The sequence below is a fragment of the Pleurodeles waltl genome, chromosome 1_1 (assembly GCF_031143425.1).
Source record: "Pleurodeles waltl isolate 20211129_DDA chromosome 1_1, aPleWal1.hap1.20221129, whole genome shotgun sequence".
Classification (NCBI taxonomy): Eukaryota; Metazoa; Chordata; class Amphibia; order Caudata; family Salamandridae; genus Pleurodeles; species Pleurodeles waltl.
Window position 1 is genome coordinate 129,061,042 of NC_090436.1, and position 24,909 is coordinate 129,085,950.

Below are 24,909 nucleotides of genomic sequence, written 5' to 3' on the forward strand. Positions count from 1 at the left end.
TGACAGAGAAGGGAACTGTCTGCACTTGAGGTAATATGTTTGTCCATACGTTAATGCTGTTCGAACTTGTATTTATGGTTCATTAATTAAAAGCTTTCATTATTAGGGTTAGCACTGTTAATAAACGTTTTGAGGTCATACTGCACTACTGACAGTGGTTCCAGTAAAAAAAAAAGAAACCAAAAAAAAGTGCTCACTGATTCAAATGTTTGCAGAAGCCTGTAAGCAAGCATGATGATCCTTTGCTTTCAAAGTAACCTGTAGTAACCTGTTCAGAGAAAAATCCTTGTTTCCGGTCCAGGGAGGACCTGGCTTGGCAGTTTGGGTTGGACTGTTCCCTTGGGGAACAGGTTCAAGACTGATTTGCCTATGGCTGGGTTCAAACTGGGGTGGCGTGGTGAGCAAAAAAAACGATGGATTAAACCTAGATCTTTGTAACTGAGGGTGGATGTCTGCATTGTTCAGCATTCCGTCCACCATGTGTTCTTTTGTCATTTGTTGCCCCAAGTGGGAAGGGTATGCCCAGACGTGGGTCCAGTGCTCACTGCGCCACTGAAATCAAACTAACCTGGCTGATGAAGGGTGATACTCTGAAACCGGTCCTAGGATGCCTGTTTCCGGTCCAGGGAGGGCCTGGCTTGGCAGTGCGGGCTGGACTATTCCCATGGGGAACAGGGTCAAGACTGATTTACATATGGCTGGGTCCAAACTGGGGTGGCATGGTGAGCAAAGAAACAATGGATTAAACCCAGATCTTTGTGACTGGGGGTGAATGTCTGCATTGTTCAGCATTCCGTCTATCATCTGTTCTTTTTGCATCAGACAAAAAAAGAGAGCCATTCAGCAGAAACAAATCCGCAGACAATCATTGTTTCCTGAACTCTAAACACGTCATATTTTTTCCAAACCACAATCAAATTATTTTAACTAGCAAATAAATTAATTCTATTTCAGATGAGCCTTCATTTCATTTTCATATGTATGTGGTTTACAGTCTAAAAACTGTTTTACAGTGTATTGTCATTATTAGTACACTACAGCATAAGCTTTTTTGCATATGTCAAAATCTCGAACCTGAAAATCTCATTACCTCGTTTCTGCTGTTGAATTGCAACAGATCTGAGTAATGGGGAACTACTTAGCATTCCATAAATGTAGGATTCCACCTGCAAGCGGGATAGTACCGAGGTGTAGGCATGCAGGACCAGTGTCTGATGCAAGTGCTCCGATTTCAGCTCCATCAACTTCCTGAGGTCCTCCAGCACTGACTCATTCATCTCAACTTTCTTGTAATGGTGATACCCTGTTACCTTTGATTGGTCTGAACAAATACCCTGGAAGATATAAAAGAAAATGTTTTAAACATTTACAATCAGATTAAATAAGAGTATAAAGCAGAATGTTGCTGATATTTTTAGATTTTAATGTAGGTGAACACCAGTACAGCAAAATAAACTGCACTGGAAATGAGAAAGGTATAGGAAGCTGTCAAAGCACCAAAGAAAATACCTGTGCTCCTTTCTACCTTACTCTATCTTCACCTCACCTCTCTAATTCTCTCTTTTTACTTTCTCTAGCTCTACTTACTTTGCTTTACATCACAACCATCTGACTCAAACCCCTCTCTATCCTTCCATAACACTTTATAACTCATCCCCTCTCATCCTCTCCCCCTCCCTGTTGTGCCAAGTGTACTTGTAAAGTGCACATATCACCCAGGAATGTATTCTGACGTTAATGGGGGTGGTGGGGTTGGTACCTGATAACTGATGGTTATTTCCTGAAGCCTAAGGCTGAGCTGGCAACTCTAATGTGGAGGGGTAGTTTGTTACAGGCTTTGGAAGCCAGGTACGAGAAGGCCCTGTCTATCTCAACTCATTCTACCTCTCTCACCTTAAGCTTTGTGGCTAACATCTAGCTCTACCTCATCCTTTCTCCCACGGGACAGCTTCCAATACTTTTCGAATCTGTCTCAATTTCAACAGTGTAATTTGTCTCCTTCTATGCTGTCTCTTTCTCTATCTTGCTCCATTTCAGCCCACGCTGGCTAACAAATTTCTTCACCTCAGCACTTTCTTTTCCCTTTCTCAATAACAGGCCTCTCCCTCACTCCCTCTCCTTACTTTATCATTCTCTCACAACTTGCTTTCAATACTTTACTTACTACATCTACTCTGTACCTTGTCTTTCTTTTCCTCTCTTTACCGTACCTCAGAAACCATCGGTTTACACCACCTTTGTAAGGGCTTGCAAACAAAATTCAGGCAAACTTTAAAAAAGGGAAAATTAGCACTATTTTAAAGTCTGCCTGCAGAACAAAACTTAGGTCATAATTTGCTCCACAGGTGAAATAGGGAGACAGGATAAAATTGGGGCATTACATTTCTTGCTTCACGATTAGTGATATAAGACGCTTAATGTGAAAAACATAATGCCAAATTACTTCCTCTTACAACAGCCTCTAGCTTCAAGGTAAACAACTGTTACTTAAAGTGCTGCAGGTGGGGGTGGAGGGGTCATAGGGTATGGCATTTGGTTTTGTAAATGATAAGAAACGTGGTGACAAATCCTCCTTCTCCCAACCCTAATACCGTTTTAATTAGCAGTTGTGTATTGGAACTGAGGATTGCTCCATATGTTTCGCCTCCAGCTGTAACTGAAAATGCTGGGGCTGCAGTGGTCTCTGCACTTTAATTACCATTGTCCTGCCCTTGTTATAGGGGCTGGCTAATTGCAATTGCAGGATTGAGGACCACAAGTACCGTTGTGTCCCTCTTCCTTTTTATTTCAATGGCAAGAGGTGGGTGTGAAACCAGCACAAAATGAAAATTGTAACCCAAATTTATCTCTGCCATTCTGTGAATATATAAAAAAAAAAAAAAAAAAAACACCCAGCCCTACTTTTTGTCCTCTCTATGTCTCCTTGACGTAGTGCTTCTTTATCAAACTCCCTCACAGCAGTCTCACACTTTTATAGCAAAAAACTATCTTAGTTCAACCTTGTTGTTTAAACCATCTGGTTGCAAACTGTCCAAATGTATTGGAGAATTGTGTTCTCTTATCATCAAAATGATTTCAAGATCAACTCCTTTTTCCTGCATTAAAACTTTTTCTATAATTTTGAACAGTTTCTGACTCAAATTATGTTGTGTCTCTGTCCATTCTACAGCAACAGGTGACTTATGGTTATTCATGTGAATTTTGTTTTTTGTTCACTGAAATGTACTTTTGCTTAACCTTTTTCCACACAGATTTTCTCACACATGCGCTAAGTCAACTCTATGCAGTATGCTGTATCCCAGGTTAATCTGTATTTAATCTTGATTTCTTCACTTGAGGTTGCATTGTGTATTATGACCATAGCAGATTATGGTTGAAGACAAAGTAAGAATACATTGGTTATGGACTTGATTTCACGAGACAAAATGAAGTGGATAAACATTTCAATTTGTTTCTTGACACATGAGGACAGGCACAGCTATTGGATGCATTTTCAGAGGACAATATGTGATCCATTAGACTCAATACAGATTTTTATTAAGTTTTAATAATCAACAACAGATGAGAATGAATTGAGAATGAATGAATACAATCTTGGTTGGGGGATGTTAAAAGAGCCTTCAAATGTGTTTCTGTTAACATTACAGAATACTCATGTCCATACAAACATGATCTATTACTTATAATTGGTGTTAAGCTAAAGTACACACATTACAAGTAGCACCTATTTTTACATTAGGAAGTGGCCATGGATGAAAAGACTAGCCTGTGTCTCGACATATGTGCGGAAGCACTTTGTTGGTCCATTCTTGTGCTTCTGAAATAAGAAGAGCTCCATTACATTCAGTGTGGAAACAAAGGGGAACCTAGAATAGCAGGGACACCGAAGTGGGGAAATGCTGCTTCAAACAGCAACCGATTTGGCCTAGAAAAGAGTTGAGCAGATATTACTGCCGATATTCTAACAAAAGTTTGAGATATGAGAACAATCTACTGAAAGTGATTATATATGTTCCCTGTTACAGACATTAAGATTTCTGCTTACCAGGGAGTGACACTAGTGCTGAGTATCATCTTTGAATTAGGTTACCTTTTGTAATATGACAGTAGGGGGTAATATAAACAGGATAGATTTGAGAAACACGAGGAATGGGAGCTGGAGGGAATACATAACTGAGATTTGGGAAGCAAGATCGAAGAATTCACAACTTAATAAGAGGACACAAAACAGAGAAAAAGCAACACCCAGGCAATATTACAAATGGGAGCTCAGCCTAACTATAATGTACTTACCAAACACTATAATTAAAACTCACAGGTTTATAGAGTTGGTAAATAATTTGAGTACATTAGAAAAAGTGATTTTATACAGTTCACCAACTAGATTGATGAAAGTGTAAGGAAATGCTGGGTGAGGACCACATATTGTGGACCTGATCTGATAATGATTATTGAAAGGAGTTAAATGATTGTAAAGACATGCTGTGTGAGGAAAGACAATTAAGTTCCAGTATATTCTGTGTTTCCATTAAGAGGTTTTTGTGTGATATGCAGGATTCCTTTAACAAATGTGATACATAAATAGCAATGAAAATTGTAAAAGTTCCTAACGAGCCTGATTGTGGGGTGGGAATATGAAATTTGAAAAAAGCTGAATGAAAACTGATTAAAATCAATGGGTCAAATCAATCAAGAGTGTAAATAAATACTCACTGACATAAATTGCCAAAGCGCCACACTAGAAATATCATGTAACAATACAAAAGTATAAGAAGCAGATTTGTAGCAAGCAACCACGGTGTGTGTGGAACAGAAACTGGGAATGACACTCAGATCTTGGGAGAACACAGCCAACAGTGTCATTCTACAAGAAGTCAGAAAATGCTCACGATCAGCACATCCTTGGAACAATCCTCCTGTGCTGAGGATTCAACAGGATGCCCTGCTAGTAATCATCTCTTTTCTATAGAGCAGATTCTGGCACGTTCACTTCCTTTTACTCTTGGGTGAGCAAGACAAATTTCTGCATATCCTAATGAATGGGGGCAAACACCAAATCCCTCTTTCTTCACATCATCCAAGGCACCTATAGATCTTCAGCCCAATCCCATTCAGGTTTTTCCTCCACATATCATTTAAAACTGATGCCCACTACCCAAGATTCTAATGCATTTTTATTGATAAGAAAGAAACAAAATGTTTGAAGATGGACATCAGTGTAAGTAAGGTGAAATCAATGCTGGTGTATCAGCACTGAACATCGGGAATATTCACCTACTATACACATTTCTAGTTCACAACAACTGCATGATAAGGCTTTAACTGAAGGGTGTACATTTTTGTTATCCTGATCTACTACAAAGAGAGGCACATCCTTCAGTTCATTAAGTGAAAAATCTGGCAGTTCAGGTACATTTTATTTCAGGAGCATATTAGCTAGTTACAGTGTCACCTATCTGCCATGGATTCCCAAGTCCTGGAGCCTGACCTCAGTATAGAAAAAAAGAGTGTGCAGCACATTAAAAAAAGCAAGCAGCTGGTAGTACTTCACAGTTGCTGGGCCCCCAGAGGAAAAAAATAAAATGCGGGAACGGGATGAGCGGGGAGCACCAATAGGGAAATGGGGGAACAGGTGGTGAGGGGAATTAGAAGGGATAGCAGGAGCTCTTCCAATTAAAAACTGCATGAAATGTATTTAAGAAACAAGGCATTGATGCCAATGTGCATGTTTTAAGTAGCATTTTAGCCCACATCCATACAAATAGGCTGACAGCAATGTCGATAGGCAACCCCGTCAGTCAACGCCTAAAGCCAGCTCAAAAGCAGCAGCAATCGTCTGAAAGGGGCTGTCCAAAAGCCCTTTTCTGTATCTTTATATAAGCATGTGTCTATTGTGTGGTGTGTAGTGTAATCTCACGAGCTCTCTGTGATGACATTAGCTCTAAAGTTGTCTGTAGAACAGACATGCAAAGTGACACTGCCACTAAGTGTTCCAGAAAGTGTTCTATTTCCTGATTTCCTACAACGTATTATAATATTTAATTATTCTTGAGTGGGAAATATGATTTCCTCCCTTTTTAGGTTAAGCCTACCAGACAGTTAAGATGTCTAATTGCAAAAGACCAATCATGGGCTTACAAAAACTTACAGTAGGCTTTTTTTAACAGATGGTACACAGTATCAACAAAAAGCATTTCACTGTTTGTGATGCTGCACAGCATCGCAAAAAGCACTGATGAAGCCAACAGTTCAGTATGGCAAGACTCACTGGGATTGCCAGTGCTTGTTAGCTGAGGTGTTTTTCACTCCTCTGAGTCCTCTGCAACTATTTCAGCTCTGTTTATGTGAGCTGCATTCCATACTTAGTCTCCTTTAAGAACTCAGGAACAGTTAGGTGTAGATGGGTGAACAGGCAAGACATCTTGAGGGTTCACGTCATCGAATAGGATCTTGGTGCAAGATTCCTCACATTCTGTTCTTGTGACCAGGTATGACCTTCCTGCAAGGCCCTAGAGCATACTCTGCGTCACCCCGCTTCCAGTCGATGTGAATAGTATCACAATTTTGACATCAAAGCATATGTGTCACTGAAATATTTACTCAATGTTGAGGTACATCAGGTTTTTGCCATTGGTGCTTATGACTGCAGCATCGAGCATCTGATACTAGAAGACCATCTCCAGGTCCTTTCATCAGAATTTCTCTGGTCAGAGGGTGCTCCTGATTCCAAGAATGAATGCACACAGTCAGAGCAGCCCAGCACTGGCCCAGGTACCTCTGAAACAGCGTAAGTATCACAGAAAGCGCTGGAGTTTCTACCGTCTGTCTTTACACTACCTGTTGCTCGACAACTGAAACGGACAACAGGCTGAGGCACAGGCACAACATGTGAAGAATTAATATACATTCTGAAGGTTCCTTTGTAGATAAAAGTTACTTTCCTTAGAATACTCTCGGAACAATAGGCCTAGACAAGATCACCACTGGAGAAGAACACCAATACGGGTGAGGAATGGTGCACTTGAAGGAGGCACTATGCTTATAACTTGTTGCTTTTGCACAAGGAAATTCCAAATCATGGCAATACTATCTTCTATAACATATTGATTTTACCTGAGCCCCTACTTCCAAAGTTACAATTAAGACCAGCAATTGTATTTTAACAGGTCGTCTGGCCCCTATCATGCACATCTTCATGAAACCATTCCTTTAAGCCCAATAACGTAAAAAATAGACAAGATTGTTTCCTTCACATGTTCTATTTTTGCCTGACTCTCCAGCGCCAGATTCTCATATTGCTTCAGCAGTGAAAATAAAGTACAATATTTACCACCTAATAAAGAGGAGATTGTACTCTAAAGAAAGGAACATATTTAAAGCTATTTACAGGGCAGTTGCCTCATTGATATACTTCACATCGCTGACAGAACAATTTCAAGAGAAAATCAATAACCTACCTTTTTTGGACTTCAGTTGCCTTTGTATATTATGCTAAAAAGAAGATCTGAAATGAAACTGAGTTGTAGACCCCAAGGTCAGTGGGCCTAGAAAAAAAAAATGGAGTTCCCCAATGTCCAGCTGGAAGGCCATGAGCCAGGCCAACAGTGGGTAATACGCCCAGTAGAAACAACAGCAACAATTGCAGCGAAGACGAAATCAGAAGCCATATGTGACTGCAGTAGAGCCACATCACAATAACAATGACAAATCCTCCCCCAGTCACATCATCCCACTTTCCTCCCCCTCCCAGGACGCTGACAGATGACAGTATTTACAGTCCTCTCCCAGTGTTGCAAAAGACAACCGGGCCCTCAACATTGTGCAGTATGGATATCATTTGCAGCAACCCATTCAAATACAAACTCAACAACTCTGCACAGCAAAAAAGCAAACAAATTGATAAAAGAACAAATGGAGGATGCAGACAATTCATGGGATCCTCTCTCGCCTATGCTAGGGAGAGAAATAGCTGTGCCCCATTCACCTATAGGACTTTCACATCCAAATTATGCACACACTGTCTCAGAGTCAGGATTACAAAAGATCACTGTCAGTCCTCCTTCGCAATCTTAAAATCAGTCACAGAGTGCTCTCTAATGCTTGTCTGTGGACTGTTGGAAGATGAACTGTTGGAAGATGGGTTTGGTTAACTGTAGGTCCCTACCACAATATAAAAGAGAGATCAGATTCAAGTTAGAGTCCTAACAACTGGATGTGCTGTCCCTGACTGAAACCTCGCTCCAAGAGAGCTCAGGTCCTGTTATAGAGATGGCCCTATCTCAGGGATATCGTATATTCAGACATGATCGTTGTGGTAAATTTGGGGGCAGAATTGTAATCATTACAAAAGACATATGTAGATGTACTACTACGTCACTACCAGTACCCAAGTGTGAAAATATCCAGTTTGATATCTCATCATCTCCTACCTACACTTTTTCTGGAATCCTTATTTACAGAGCACTAGGTCCTCACGCTCAATCTTTAGAAGGACTCCCAGATGAGATAGCCAGCCTGGTGGTCGACAAAAGTGCCTTTTCATTATTAGAGGATTTTAACATTCATTTAGATGAGATTAATAACTCTGCAGCGACTAGATTTATCCAGGATCAGGAAGGCATTCAACTAGTTCAAAAAGTGACCACCCCAACACATGCGAAGGGACATCTCCTGGATCCTTTCTTGAGTAATGACCCGAAGATCCTGATTGACATGGACACCTCTCTTACTTGGACAGACAATTTTCTTGTCCCATTTAAAGTGATGAAGGCAGAGGCTAGAAACACAATCAAACCCACCTTGAGAGTAGAACGAAGATGGGCCAAACTCTCACTCTCTGACTGGATGGCTACTCTTCAAAACTCACTCCCCATTTTAGGGGAAAACCCAGATGATGGCTACAAAGGCTGGGTAAACTGTATAGTACAAACTTTAGATAAACATATCCCTCCATGCAAGAGAACAGGTAAAACACATTCTAAATCCTTAGTTTAATGAGTATCTTGCTTCTTTGAAGAAAAACTGTAAGCGACTTTAGAGGAATGGAAAAAATCCTATGACCCACAGCTAAAAAATTACTATAAATCTGCCATTAGACAATATCACAGTGAGATTAAAAAGGCTCAGGCTAGTTACAATGATGAGAAAAAAAGTCAGGCCTTGAATTCCTCAAAGAAATTGTTCAAGATTGTTAAATCCCTTATTAACTCTGACCAGGGGAGTCCCCTCCCTCTGTCTTCTGTGACACACTGTAATCAGATAGCAGGTTTCTTTCAGAAAAAAGTCAAGGATATTTATGAATCCCTCTCAGGAAATCCAGCTCAACTCTCCTCACAAAATTATAATTCCCTAAGGGCTGCAATCTCAGTGACTCTGACATCCTTCTCAAGGGTCAATGAAGATAAGGTATTGGCATACATGAATAAGGTCAAATCAGGCTCACCCCTTGGCCCAGCCCCACCACATATTTTGACCAAGGTGCGGAAAGTGCTGCTCCGACTATTATGGAATTATTAAATCACTCCCTCGATTTTGGGGTAGTTCTGAAGAAATGGAAGCATGCAATGATTAGACCCCTGTTGAACAAAGCCCATCTAGATCCTGCCATCTTGGGCAACTTTTGACCAATTTCTCTCCTGCATGCTATGGGGAAGCTGTTTAAGAAACATATGAACCAAATATTGACTTCTTCCAAGATAACCACTACCTTCATTTCACTCAAATGGGCTTCCAAGCTCAACACATTATGGGGCACCTTTTCTAGCAGTGACAGAAGAACTTAAACATCGACTTGACCAGGGAGGTGCTGTCACACTAATACTGCTAGATTTGAATACCACATTTGAGACTGTAGACCACTCAATACTAATTGAGAGACTAAAATAGGCTGAAGTGAAGGGTAAGGCACTGAATTGGTTGACGTCCTTTATAAAGGATGGAACCTTCCAACTTTTGGAAGATTCCTACTTATCTGACACTCTTCCCACTATGTGTGGGGTAGTACAGGGCTCAGTTATCAGACCCACACTTTTCAATATTTATCTATGCCCTCTGGCAGACATCGTCCAGGAGTATGGGTTATGTATAATATCCTACGCAGATGATATGTAACTTGTGGTCTCCCTCACTGACAGCCAGAAGCCAGATCTGCACCAACTCGCCCCATGCCTGAAAAAGCTGGTCAGCTGGACAGCAAACTGTTGTTTAAAATTAAATGGTGACAAAACAGAACTAAAGATTCTAGGGAACCACGCAGTTTCGTTTCCTAGGATTGGGTGGCCTGATGGCCTTGCTACTCCACTGACCTCCAATGCTCTTCTCAAGAATTTGGAAATGCGGTTGGATAAAGCCCTGGTCACGGATGCCCAAGCAAAAACACATGCAGCCAATGGTTTTGGATTATTAAGGGCCATTCGTAAGATCTTAGATTTGATTCCAGAGGACTCCAGAAGAATTGTGATTTAGTCTCTGGTGTTACCCCACCTGGACTACGGTAACTCCCTCTACCTTAGATCACCCAAATATGTGACCAAAACTACAGGTAGCTGAAAACGAAGCCTCAAGAACTCTTCTTAATATTCCCAGACACTAAACAGTGAAAGAAGCTATGAAAACGTTGCACTAACTCCCTATAGAAGCCAGAGTTAATTTTTAATTTCTATGCCTGGCACATAGAGCACTGAATAATAAGGGCCCTCCGAGGATCAGAGATCTTATTTCCCCGTACTTTCCAACTAGATTTCTTTGATCCTATACAAGTCGTCTTCTGAATATTCTAAAGATTCAGAGAGATAGATGGGAAGGAAGATCTTTTGCATATCTAGTTCGCAAACTTTGGAGCTCAATGTCCCTGGAGTTGCAACTTCTGGAGGAGGAATCAAGGTTCAGGAAACTGGTCAGAGCCTGGCTCTTCCCACAATAAACCTTTAAATTGTGTCTTACTTCGCTCTGCTGTTTAACCTGCTCTCTCTCACTTCACGCTGGGAAGCCCCAGGGTAGCGATGCGCTCTACAGATCTACAAACATAAACATGGCAGTTGTACCAGCCTTTCTCCAATAGAAAGGAATACATAATGTATCCTCCAAACTCAGGATGGCACATGACTTGCACACAACCTTTTATTACATTACTGCAAAAAAGTATACCCAGCATTTAGCCTCATTGTCTCAATGGGCCTCATTACAGTTTTGGAGGTCTTTAAAGCAGACTGCCAAAGCCGCTGCAGTCAACAGACCACCAGTCAGTTGACCGCCATATTAGGAGTCCTGTTTGGACGTCCACCCATTTATGGGCAGAAGTCCGACTCCGTCGGCCTGGCCGATGGAGTTAAACCGCCACTGCAACAAGACACCACCCGCCGTATGACGATACGTAATACGGTGTGGCGGAGACCTGTCGGCGGTGTTGTGCTGGCGGTGGAATACGCCAGGACCCATCCCCTCCCGGCCGACCACCTTGTGGGAAAAGGTAATTTGATCGTCCCAAAGGGGATGTGGGGATTGTTGGGTGCATGTGTGGGATGTGTATGTGTGTGTGTGTGTATGTGTGCCTGAATGGGTGTGTGTATATATGTGTACGTGGAGGCTGTGTGTGTCTTCAGGTATGCAGGGGGGAGGGAGTTTCAGGGTGCAAGTGCGTGTGTGTTTGTATGAGGAGGGGTGGGAGTATCTGTCTGACTGCGTGTATGTGTGCGAATGGAGGTGTCTGATTTTGTGTTTGTGAGCGAGCGAGTGGGGGTGTCTGAATGTATACATGCGGTTGGGGGGGTGTGTCTGCATGTATGCGCAGGGGAGGGGTGTGTGTCGGGTGTGAGTGAGTAGGTGTGTATACTGGGATGCATGAGAGTGCGGGTGTCTGTGTGCAAGTCTGCGAGTGGGTGGGGGTGTCTGTGTGCAAGTCTGCGGATGGGGGGGTGTAAGCGTGCGTATGCGGGGTGTGTAAGCGTGCGTATGCAGAGGGGGGAGAGTGTGAATGTATGCATGTGTTGAGGGGGTGGGGGTGTGCATGAATGTGGAGGGGGTGGGGGTGGGGGTGTGCATGAATGCGGAGGGGCTGGGGGTGTGAATGATTGCGGGGGAGTACATATGTGTGAGCGCAAGTAGGGGTGTGTGTATGTCTGTGTGAGAGCAGGTGAGGGTGTTTGTGTGGATATGAGCGGTTGGGTGGGGAGTGTTTGCAAGTGTGTGTGGGGTAGTGCATGGAGATGTGTGAAAGGGTGGGGGGTGCATGGAGGTGTGGGGACATGTGTGCATGTGTGTGCCGGTGACAGGAATCCCCATTCCCCAATCCCTGGTTTGACTTGTAATCAGGCCGATAGGCATAAGCCTGCCACCGACCCAAAGGAGCTCACCGCCGGCTGCGTCATGGCGGTTTGGCTCCAGCCAAACCCCACAACTTATAATGCAGCGGTATTTACCGCTGGGCCCGCGGTGGTGCGACCGCCACCTCCACTGCGGCGGTCCACTGACCCCCAACACTGTAATGAGGCCCAATATCTCCAGGATAGGCAGGACTGCAAAACCCACAGCGCCCTATTCCTGCCTTCAGGAGGAGGCAGGGCTTCTTTCCACAGCACTTTTAAGCGTGTCACAAAACCGAAGCATGGAACAAATCTCTGGTAGGGATAGGACTGCAAAATCCACAGTACCCTATTCCTGCCTTCAGGAGGAGGTGGGGCTTTTTTCCACAGCACTCTGAAGCACGTCACAAACCAGAAGTGAAGGAAGCACCTGGGCATGGCCCTGGCAAAGACCACACCAAGAACCGGCCCATCTGCGCTCATTTGAGCCTGGAGGAGGCTGGGTTGGACCACCTCTCTAACTTTTATTTTGTTTCTATTGGGTTCAGATTTATTTATATATATATATATATATATATATATATATATATATATATATATATATATATATATATATCTTCAGCCCCAACTTAAGGAAGAACGTACTGGACAATTCAGAGATGATTGAAAGGTCATTAAATAGCAAAATTCCATCATATAATTGGGATGATTGATTTTCAAAACTGGAACATCTTATAAAGAGAAACATGGAGGCTGCAATGAATAAACTAAAAACACTGAAAAAAAGGCTTAGATACCTAATGGAATCAGATTTTTAAACCTTCTGAACCTTGTACCACTAAGGGCACATATGATGCTATTGTAGGCCCCTTTTTCCGTACCCGATGGGTCTATAATGTCACTAAATTGTCCTACAGTACACATGCTTCCAACTGAAGGGGGAAGGAGGGATAGACAAAAAAATATTTCTCAAATCAATCGATGGGACAGGGTAGTAACATTTCTAGGAAAATCCTGTCACATTATTTTCCTAGGAATATCGCAAATATAGAAAACTTGCCGAACAAAGACGCTGAACCAGACATGGAAATTCAACAGGGCTTCCCGAATTATAATCCCACCTTAGATCTGCCTCTGCAGGCAACCCCACATGTCCTAATAGTGAAGAATGCCCAGTGCCTCCCTCTTAATCACAGTGACACTGGGGCAGGGTTAAAGAATAAAACTGTTCATTGGCTCTCATCTAGGGTGGGCAACACTGTCCGACTTGTTAAGACATTCTGATCGTTCAAAGGGTAAATCAAGTTGAAAATTCAATAAAATCATGTCCTGCGAATTGTATTGTTGTTAACTTCAAGAACCTTGATTCTGTGCATTTTATCCTTCAAAACAATTTAGCACCATGGCTTACAATGTAGTCGCATTACAGCTGTTCTCCTGGGCTACTTTTATAAGCCTGAAGATTTTAGTCCTCGAAGACACCCATTAAAGTAATCCATGGTTGAAAGGTCGAATGATGTAACATATGATGTAAAAACCTATAACCAGTTTGACCGACTACGGTCTATCAATAGCCTAGATTGAAATCATGGGCTATGCTTAGCTCCTAGATCTTTCCCTCGATGTTTTGGAAGGGCATTATAAGGACACTGACCATTTGTTAATGGCACCCCTTATTTCAATCTGCTGTGCTCAGAAAGTACCACAGGAACAGATTTATTAATAATTAACTATTTTATAAACTGTCTTATGTAAATAGCATAGATGTGGTGGATGCTCTAGCATAAGCTTTAGGTAAATATGTTATTACTGTTAACCATAGCATTTACCTTGCCTGCGTAGGGGACTTCAACTCTCAAATGTGTACTTATGATTCAAAAGCAGTGTGTGGATTTGTGAATAATAAGGGGGGGGGGGAGGTCAAACTCACTTCTTACACTCTTCCCATGGAGATGCACTGAATTAACTATTTCCTTCATTTACCTTTGGATTGCGAGCAATTTTCACCCAAATTCCCTGGAGATCTTGCCCTCCTTCACAGGAGGAGGAGCCACTAGTGTTATAAACCACATACTATTCTCAGGGAACATAGTACCACTCCTGAGAGGGTTAGAGTTCCCCCCTACATGTTTAAGCAACCACAACATAGTTGAAGTAAAACTCAGTTTGAGGGCGTCTGTAAAGGTTGACCTGCCCACAGTAAGCAACTTAAGCACCACTAGATTAAATGATGCTTGTATTAAATGGTCTGGGATTGATTCAAATAAATTTCCTTCTGATCTTACCTCTCAGAATAAGGGTAATTTTCATAACTTCTTTGCAGGCGACAGCAGCCCAAGAAAGGTAGTTAAATCATTTGAAGCTATTTACGCCACTAAATAATACTCAAGAGAAATTGTGACACTTGTAGGAAGACACATTCAAAATTGAAGACTGTATTGAAAAGGTGCCCTAAAGATCGTATTGCAACTTCCCAATGCAGATCCCAGTATAAGCAAACGCTAAAAATCCATATTTTAGGGAGGAACATTATCCCTCTCTAGATCAGGGTGTTTTGAAAGACCAATGAATAGCAGATTATAGCAAAAGCTTCTCAGATGAGGTAGATGAGGGAATTAATATGCATGATCCAACTATTCTGGCATCAAATGGGGTTAATGTAATCAATTGTATTGATTAAATTCAATATGCATTAAGAACCTTATGGGCAAAGCAGTAGGGACTGATGGGCTAACAACTGATTTGTTTAAAAGTTAATTGTGCATTCTGGACCCCACTTTTAACCAATGTGTTGAAAGCAGGCTCCCATCTACTTGGTCAAAAACAACTATTGTTTTAAGAAGGGGGACAGGCACGATCTCTAGAGTTACTGGTCAATTTATTCACTTGATAGTTCAGTAGAATAAATTGGGCAGGGTGCTGCTGGAAAGGTGAGAAAACTGGACAGAGAAACACTCTATTATCTCTGATTTACAGTATGGTTTCAGTGGTGGCTGGTGACTGAAAGCAGTGGTGGGGCACAAATACAAGACGGAATTGCACCTTGTGAGTGAGCCTCACTACCCACGTATTTCCATTCACCTACTCACCCACTGCCTTTGGTCACCTACCCATTTACTCATCCACATTGTCATCCACTGCCATTCACACAACTCTTATACACAGACACCCACAATTTCTCAGCCACTCAGTCCAGCCCTGCAAACACTTATTCAAACAAACACACATTGCCTCACCCATCCAGTATCCAGCAGTTTCAGTGATAAAAGGTACACGTTTATTTGAGCTGCAGATTACATGTTTAATATGACATATCACGTCATTAGTCTGCAGAAGAAATAAAACAATAACTAGCCATGATAAATTACTGGAACCATTACTGCCTTTGAGAGACAAAATCACCTACAGAGGCAGTGAAGGGAGAGGAGAGCTGAGAGAACAGATTCTTTTCTTATTGTCTGTAAAAAAGATAGAGCTCCAACTTACTTGTGTGCAGGGTTGTCTTTGGTATATTTATGAATTGAGATCTTCAGGTCACACTCCTGTCTCCCAGAGAGCCCTGGATGGAGTTATTTATTGTATTTATTCAATTTCTCTGCCACAGACTGGGGATTTTCTTTGCGCAATGCCACATTCTTTTAATAAAATGTGATCTCTGGTACGTAGACCCTTCTGATCACACCCCACCATTTGAGTAAATAGGAAAGGGTGGAGAATATTATCGGAGTGACATGAAGTTTTCAGAAGCCCGGGCTGAATAAAAAACGCTCCAGGCTGTTTACAATCAGGGCTTCTGGTGGAGGAGGAGATAAACCAGGGACGTCACTGCGTTCTGAGAAAACGTAAGGGCTTTGAGCCCTGTCAGCCCTACTGTGCAGCTTTCAGCCACATACTGACGCAAGCGCAGTGGGGCTTTTCAAAGTGCACAACTTTCACTCCGAAAATGTTGTGCAGAAAATGTTTTACTTTCATCATGTAATTAAATTTATGCTTCCCTAGAGAGGCCAGAAAAGGCTTGGGGCACAGCCCCTTAGCCCTTGAACACCAGCCGCTACTGTATGGTTTCAGGAATGGCTCAGGCACCTTAGAACAATGCTTAAATTCCTAATTGTTATTGTGAAATTACACTAAGTCTAAGAAAGGCTTTCTCTTCCTGGCCTTTATGCCAGGCCTGGTGGCATGGTGGACTAATGCGTCCACTGTAGGGGCCCTGTGTTTGACCTCATGGTCACAGGTTCAAATCCCAGCAGATCCACTCAGCCTTTCATCCTTCTGAGGTTGATAAAATAAGTACCATTGAGTTGGGTAACTTCTGTTTTTCAGAGCCAAGATACCCTTCTGGGTCAATGTGCGCTTTATAAATACACGTTATTTTATGTTTATGGACCTCAGTAATGCATTTGATACTAAACTGTGGCAGATTATGCATTCAATAGACATTGATCCTCAAATATGTAATCTTCCGAGTCATCTATTTCAGAAGGTTACTGCTACTCATGTTCAGTATGGACCAGAAGGAGAATGCACTAGGCCCTTTCCGGTGCTGAGAGGAGTAAGACAATGGTGACTTCTGGTCCCTTTTTTGTACATTGTATATAAATGGCCTCGAACAAGCTCTCCTGCATCTACAACTGATTTATCTAAGATAGGCATTCGACTGATACCTTCCTTACTGTGCATAGACGGTTCAGTTCTTTTGGCGTGTACCTACTCTAAACAGGGCTCTTATTGTTGATTTCTTGTGCCCCGATTTCTCCCATACAATTGCTTGTTTAGAAGTTACTAGATTGAGCTATGAATCTTTAGTACTAACTCTGAGGCTTGAAGAAGAAAGCATTCTTCCTACAAGTATAACAATTATATACCTTGAACTTAAGCCGAATTTGAAAGAATTGATAAGTGAGGCCAGGAACAACGAGAAATTGCTAGGAGCTCAGTAGTAGTCCACACATTAATTCCCTCACATCAAGGTCTGACGTTTTATCCTATGCATGTTTTAAATAACCATCAATGTTGTATTTTAACACATTTTTGCTAAGTACAATTCATTTTATGGTGGCAAATCCTCAATCGTCAAAGGAAACAAGCATACTCTATGTTACGGAATGTTTGCATTTCGTTTTTTGGTGGTTTTACACATTTTCTAGAGCTCGATTTTAAAAAGAATTTGTATTACATTTTAAACAGTGCAGAACTGCTCTTTTATACATGCGATCTCTGTCATTTCTGCGCATCTATTCTGTTTTAAGTTTTGTAAATAGCATGGTGAAGATTAGGAAATCTTTACCTGACATGCATGCAGATTGTATCTAATTTAATGATTCCTTTTTGATGTGTCTCTATTATTTTTTTGCTATCTTTTATGGCTGTATAATACTAACAGAGTAAAGGATAGCTGAAATGAATTGACTCAATATCTATCAGCAGTCTGAGACATGAAGGTCCCAAGAGTACTTTCTTTGGAGGGCAGGCTGCATTCCATTCACACCAAGTTTCAACATCTGAAAACAATTCCTTGACCATCAGGCATATCTTTCTCCTCTCTTCTAGGATCCAGGGATCTTTGTACATGAATTGTGTAAAAGCAAAGCTGAACATGAGACCATCACAAAAATACCTCCAAGGAAGAGTCATAACAAGATTTAAAGTACTTTCGTGTCAAGTACAACAAAGCACTGGGAAATATTGGGACACATCAGGGAAGGCCACTTACAAGGACTTCATAATGGAAACCAGACAAGCTCAATGGACACTTTTTGGTAGAAAATGTTATATAAATAAATGATGAGGTAATGTAAGGTAACTTTCTAGTCTGGGGCTTACTACATATCAGTATACTCACCAACAAAACAAAAGTGAAATGACAAAAGTATGCCTTCAATTACATAGAGCCACACTGCAATGGAAAAGCTCATTCAAAAGACTAGTCAAGAACCTTTATTTGCAACTTTTCTCCAATGGTCCTAATTTTGCCAAACTCAACCAATGCAGAACAAACATGATCCTCACTGCTTTACTCTTGCACAGTTGGCATCTGGGTCTGCTTCCACTCTAGTCTGTGTGGGTCACATCTTAAATCCAGGTTCTCATTCAGCCTATCAGTGCTGAGATCCAAGGCCTGACGCCGGTTTACCTTCAATTCGATCAGCTGGATCAACGGCATGCTCATTTTTAAAGAAGTCAAGTGTCCTTCCACAAGTTCATTGTATCCATTCAAGTGGAAGAGGTTTTGCATCTGGTGTCTACTATATCAAAAGGTGGACCTTAGAATTTATCAAGAGGATACAGTACTGCCTGATTTCAATTTGTCAAAGACAGATCTGGAATTTCAACTATAAAAAGTACATTTGGGAACTATCATGGCTCATTAAAAGTAACCTTCCCAAACGGCTTCTTCCACGATTGCAGATTTCCTAGCTGGTCTTGCAAAGGTGATTCTTGCCATCAGGAAATCATCCATTCCCTGAGAGTTGAATAAGAATTAATACAAGCTAATGAGGCTACCTTTGAGGTGATGCAGAAAACCTCAACCATTTATCACAGAAGTGGCCTTTTTAGTGCCTATTACTCCTGCAAAGAATCAGAGTTAGCTTCCAACCCTTCACATTACAATAAAGTGCATCTAAGAACTCACCCTTCTTTGTACCAAAAGTTCCCTTGATCTTTCACATCAACCAAACCATTTTATTACCAACTTTCGTCCTTGTAGATCAGCAGAGATGTCTCCTAATCCATAATAAGTAAAAGGTTCTAATGTAATATTTAGAGGAAACCAAGGATTTTTAAAAATAAAAAAAAACATTTTTGTAAATTATGAAACTGTTCTCACAGCACTGGCTACCTCTACACTGACCAAAGCTTGATAAATAGTGGTTCACACCATAACCTGCTGTTAAAGAGCTAATAGGGTTTTGACAGGTAAACCTAAAGCCCAGTCTAACAGAAGGAAGGCAGCGATTGCAGATCATGTAGGAAACGCCCTAATCCCAGATATCAGTGGGACAACTACATGAACATCAGTAAACACTTTTGCAAAGCACTTCAGTTAAGAATCTATCAAGGGAAGATACAGACATCTCATGATGTTTTAGTTAGTTTGCTACAAAGTTAGCTTTAATTTTGCTACTCTACCCTACTGTTTATTATTATCAATGAGGCGTGTGCTGAGAAGAGCATAACCTTAAAGTGTGTAGAATCTACCAAAGAAAATAATTAATATTGCTTCTGATCAGCTTTGCATACAAGTGAAAATGTTAGAAAGGACCTACACATTTTTAGATCATCTGGAACGTTATGCATGGTTACCATTTTATCCAATGTTCTCACCATTCATCTGAACCACTTTACTAGGTTATCCTCTCGCTGTCTATCTCCTTTTACACCAATGTGAAAAAAATGTATGGTCCCTGTAATATGGCCACATTTTATGCAGATGGGTAAAGTGTATTAGAAAATACTGCATTAAAGTTCATACTACATACATCCAAACTTCCCAATGCATTATGCAACTGCTTTGAAGTACTCCACTAAATGGTTTAAAAGATCAGTGTGTTTTGCTGTGGATGTACTCCTTGGGAAACGGTTGCATGCAAACAAACTACCTGTAAAGTCAAATGTTCGTCTGTAAAGGTCCACAGTCTGCTTGAAAGGCTCTCCAGGTCAGAGGTCATGGCTTGTAGCTCAGTTTCAGCAAGTAGCAACTGCTTTCTACAGCGCCAGTAGTTCATGAGAAGTTCATAGAAGTCATGTCTATCCTGATATGCAATATGCTCAAATTCTTCCAAGTATGAGTCCACATTCTCCAGCCAAGAACATGGCTCAATAAGCTTCAACTGTTCCTTGGTAAATGGAAGCAGCTCTGGCACAGTTGGAATTTCTGGATACAGATGTTCATAATGAATCAAAGGCTTGGTTGGCAGAAATGCTTCTTGTCCTTCAATACATTGAGGGTGTAGCTCTGGGTATATTGACTTGACCTCTAATGGCACAAGCAGTTCATTAGCCTCATAGCAATGCTGTGAAGTCCTCGGCTCAAGCTCCAGTGATGATAGGAGTGCAGGTCTTGGAGCTGCCAGTACATCTGACGTTTTCTGGTCAAATACAGTTGTAGTTTCTTGTTGGATGCAGATGTGGTTTGCTGTTTCGGTGCACAATGACAATCCATTCTTTTCTAAAAGGGCGGCTTTTGCTTCCGTTCCGAGACATGTTCTTTCATCACTTATCCTGCTTTCCTGGAGTTGTGTCTCTATGAGCAGCAGGTTATCTTTAACATCAGCCTTTACATCTGCGCATCCTGTGTCCACCGTATCCACAAGTGGGGAAGACAGATGATGCACATCACATATAATTTCCGTTACACTCGGGGCATCTGTTTCATCATTCAACTGAATTTCTGTAAATTCAGATGTTATCTGCGCTTCTGTACTGGGAAATGGCTGCGTAGGATAATTTGCTGTCTTCAGGCTGCCTTTATCAAAATCCACAGTAGCGCTCTCTTCTTTCCGTACCTGAATGCTCGATTTCTTTTTTTCCTAAAAAGACACAAATAGATTTTAGAATTGGTAAGTACTAAAAAAAATGCTGAGAAAAGCTGCAACAGTATTAATGGTAATATTATTTTACAAACATATAGCTCTGTGTACAGAAATTAATAAACTGGTTCAAAGTGCACAAAATATTACGTTATAAGATTATGTAACAATTTTTTATGACATTTTTAAAAACACATGGTAACAAATAGAACACAGCAGAGGCATCTCAAAGTGAGCAAATATACTTGGAACTGTATCTAACCCCATGTAACCTTTAATGCTAGATCAACAAAATATTTAGCTGCTGCTTTACCATTTGTCTGGGGCCCGTTCTCACTCATATTGTTAGCATGGTCCCTTGAAAGCTACGGGAGGAAAACACAGCCGTAGGACAGAGTGAAGAAAACCAAAAAAGCAGGAAAAGGCAGACGTTTGACCGATGAATAAGCAGATGCGTGATAACGCTTTCAAAAAACTTTTACTTGGCCCTTTCTGTAATGAGATTTTCATGAATGAATCAACTCAACCTGTGTAGCGCATTATTACAAAGAAACAGAGTGGCCGGGTACTGGGTTTAACTGCCTGTGGTCAATTAAACAGAAGAAAATAGGAAGGCCCTTAGAAGTTTGTGAAAGTGAATGAAGTTCCTCCTGCCAGGAATATTAGTCAAGCCAGGCATTTGAAACGATCGTTGAAAATACACATCTTCCTAATCAGGAGCCACAAGTTGCAAATGTGAAGAGAGAAACGCCGACTGCTTAACAATGGCCCTGTGTGGTGAAAGGCTCTGAGGCAGAGGCATAATGACTTAAAAAGTGCCCACATCTGCACCAAATGCCATTGCAGTATGGCCAGATAAGGACAGACAGGTTCATTGTTGGTGACAGGGGATCCAGATGTGTAGCTACGTTCTGGATGAGGTGAGGTCTGTATTTGGGGAGATAGCACAATGGGGAGATAGCACAATGGAACATTTGGACACAGTTTTTACTCTTTTTTCCCCAGAGGACATTACAGGTATCCTTTCTCTACAGAGCATTTATGATCGGAATAAGATAAGCAGGGAAATGCAGCACGCAGGATTCAGGAGAAACTCTGAAATAAAGATAGAGGTTTCTTCTCTCAATAATTATGAGGAATTTCAAGGTTCTATACTTGCTACAATGCCTATTCCTGCCCCAAACTGCATGATACTAACTTTGTAACCAGCCGTGTAATACACTCACATCTAATGCTTCTGGCATAATAAAAGATGTTTGCACAAAATTAAAGCCATTTATAAAAGCCACGTCACATCCAAGAGGAAATGTGTGAAGAATGTAAGCCTGTTATAAAGTGCTCACCCTGCTCTCTTATAAAATTGATAACTTTTGTTTTCAAGTCAGGCACAATGTTGCCTTAGGGCAGTCAAAATTCACTTGCTTCTGAACCGCTTTTGGGATACTTCTCATCCAGGTCTCCACATCTTTTATCTCATGCAGAACTGACATCCATTCTCTATAAAGTAGATACTTGCTTGAAAAATGACAAACATCACACAACCTACCAACAAAACATTCAAATACATGCCTTGCTCTTTTTTCCTTCACACCATGTATGCTCATGACAACTACATCATCATTACCATGCCATCCTTGCTCTTAAACTCTCATGAATAACTTATTCTAAAACAATCAGGCTTAGGTAATGAGTCAGACGAAACAACAATGTTACATGCTAAATTGTCCTTTGGTGTAACTGAAATTAATATGCCTCTTTACCCTTCAGTTTGTGTAGGTTACTTAATTCACCCACGACATTTCTCCCTGCAACCTGCTCTCCGTAGAGCTTGACACTGAGCCCCAAATCAGTAGGAACAGCTACTTTTTAAAGCTCATACCAAACAGAGCATGTCACTGTCTGGCAGTGCCCGACATGGAGCCTCACATGGAGCCTCACATGACCCAACAGAATGGGCCTAAAAGCATGATCACATTAGTCTAATCTCTTGCTGTACCTTTGGCCCAAGAAATCCAACCACCCACTCAAATGATTTTCAGAAAGGCAACTCTAATCTCCGATTGATCTAATCTTCACTATCAACATCTGTGTTCTGGGACATATCCTGAGCCTGTTCTTTCAATGTCATAAATGTACGCCAGTGTACGTTCTGCTTAGAGTAAAACAGCCAATTGTCAATATCTTTAATATAAGTAGCAGTTGTATCTGTAGAGAAAACCATAACCAATATGTGATGAAAGGTTGCAGTAGTGTACTGACTCATGAACTGTATTCTGTCACTACTGAGCAAATACTATCAGATCAGACACTAATACCTATCACCAATTGCCTTCTCCACAGAACACTCTCCTGTTATCTAAGATTAGCCTGAAACCAAGACATAAAATGTTTACTGAGATTTGTTACAATACTACTGTGAGGCAGAGAGTACTATACTCCTTGAGTGGCAAGTCAATCTGTACCGCACTGGGTAGACTCCCAATGTGCATCGAATCAAACCCAAAGTGCTCATGGCACTAGGAAATGCAAGATACAACTGAAATACCTGAATTTTAAAAACATTCCTTTTTTATCTAGGTGCTGAATAAAGTACATCTGCTCGTTCTAAGTGATGTTAAAGACAAGTGTTACTATAGCCCTGTTTAATGGTGACCATTGTGTATTAAAATAATCAAAGAAAAAATACACATTGGTAAAAGTCTATTTCCTGGATCAACTCACCAATCATATTTGCCGAAAAAACAATAAAGTTACAGTCCTAAAATAATCTCGCATGTTGAACCATCCCAGAGTAAATGCTTTCCATGGAGTCAACACAATTTCCCAGTATTTATCAAAATTGGATGGCGTTCATTGGATGATGATAAGAAACCAAGACTGGACAATGGTGGGTGTCTGGATTTAAGCACTTTTACTGTACAATGCAAAGCGTTAGATTTCAAAGTTATAAAATTACTTAAAGTTGTTGCAACGATGGCGACCAGCAAAAAAAGAGCTGATGCTTAATAATAGCTGTTATGCCACGCCGTAAATAGAGGGCTATAACACTGAAATTATTACTCGTTTACATCTGGGTTGTCTCAGTCTAGGGTGGCGCAGTCAAAGAAAACTGATGGACTGGACTGCATCACATAGCAATTGTCAACCAATGAGATCAATGTAAGCATGGCTTGCATAACCTTGTTGCTTGTTGCAGTAAAAACCCCATGTGTAACAAATATGCTCCGATGCGATTCCCATGCTCAATGTGCAGTGGGTACTCAAGCTGTATCTCACTGATGTGGCTCAGTTATGCCCAACTCAGTGTGTGGTTGCTTGTGTTCGTTTCTGGAAGGCACTTGGCCTCAAAGATCGGGCTGGACAATTCTTATTAAGTTAGGATAACGGCAAAAGGCTAGTCACTGTCCAAAGTGGCACAGCTGGCAAAAAAACGATGGACGAGAACGCAGCAGTGAGCTATTCACAGTTGTTGAGATTAACTCAAGCATTCCTTCCATTACTGTGTTGTTAATGTACTCTGGACTTGTCTGCAGGAGTATGAGAAACCGTCTTATGGTAGGAGGAGGTGAGAGGTGCACGTGAGGCCTTCAATTTTGAGCAGCAAGCACCACTCTACTCATATTCGGATTAGCACTGTGTTCCCCAAAAGGCTTTGATGTCAGAATTCAAGAAAACGTTTCAAAAGCAAAAGCACAATACGTTTTACACACAAGCAAACTATTCTTCTAGAATCAGGACGAAGTCAGCTTGTGTGAGCAGCACAAACCTCTTAGAAAAAACACGCTGCTGAAAAAAGTAAGCTACACCCAAGTAACCACAGCCTTCATCATCAATGCAAATACCTTGAGGGTAAGCCACAACCACTGACGTGAGTCCCACGAGTCATAGCACCACTATAAAGTTTAGGTGGGCAGTGAACAATTCAACAGTGCTACAACCCCAGTCATTAGACTGACAGAGCAACTGGGACAGTCAGCAAAAAGCAAATATTCAGCAGGTAAGTACTATGACATTCCTCTCCAACATAGTTAAATCTGAACATGGCAAATGACAGAGATACTCTCTACACACCAGACTTG

General features: G+C 41.3%; 1 protein-coding gene across 2 annotated transcripts in view; it reads right to left on the minus strand.

Moving 5' to 3' along the window:
• EPG5 (ectopic P-granules 5 autophagy tethering factor) overlaps positions 1–24,909 on the minus strand; it is a 568,130-nt gene that overhangs the window by 533,960 nt on the left and 9,261 nt on the right. For both annotated transcript variants that reach the window (XM_069218853.1, XM_069218854.1), the window contains exons 2-3: positions 19,901–20,830; positions 1,091–1,334 (exon numbers count right to left, since the gene is read on the minus strand). In XM_069218853.1, coding sequence (XP_069074954.1) covers positions 1,091–1,334; positions 19,901–20,830 — 1,174 coding nt within the window. The remainder of the gene's footprint in view (positions 1–1,090; positions 1,335–19,900; positions 20,831–24,909) is intronic.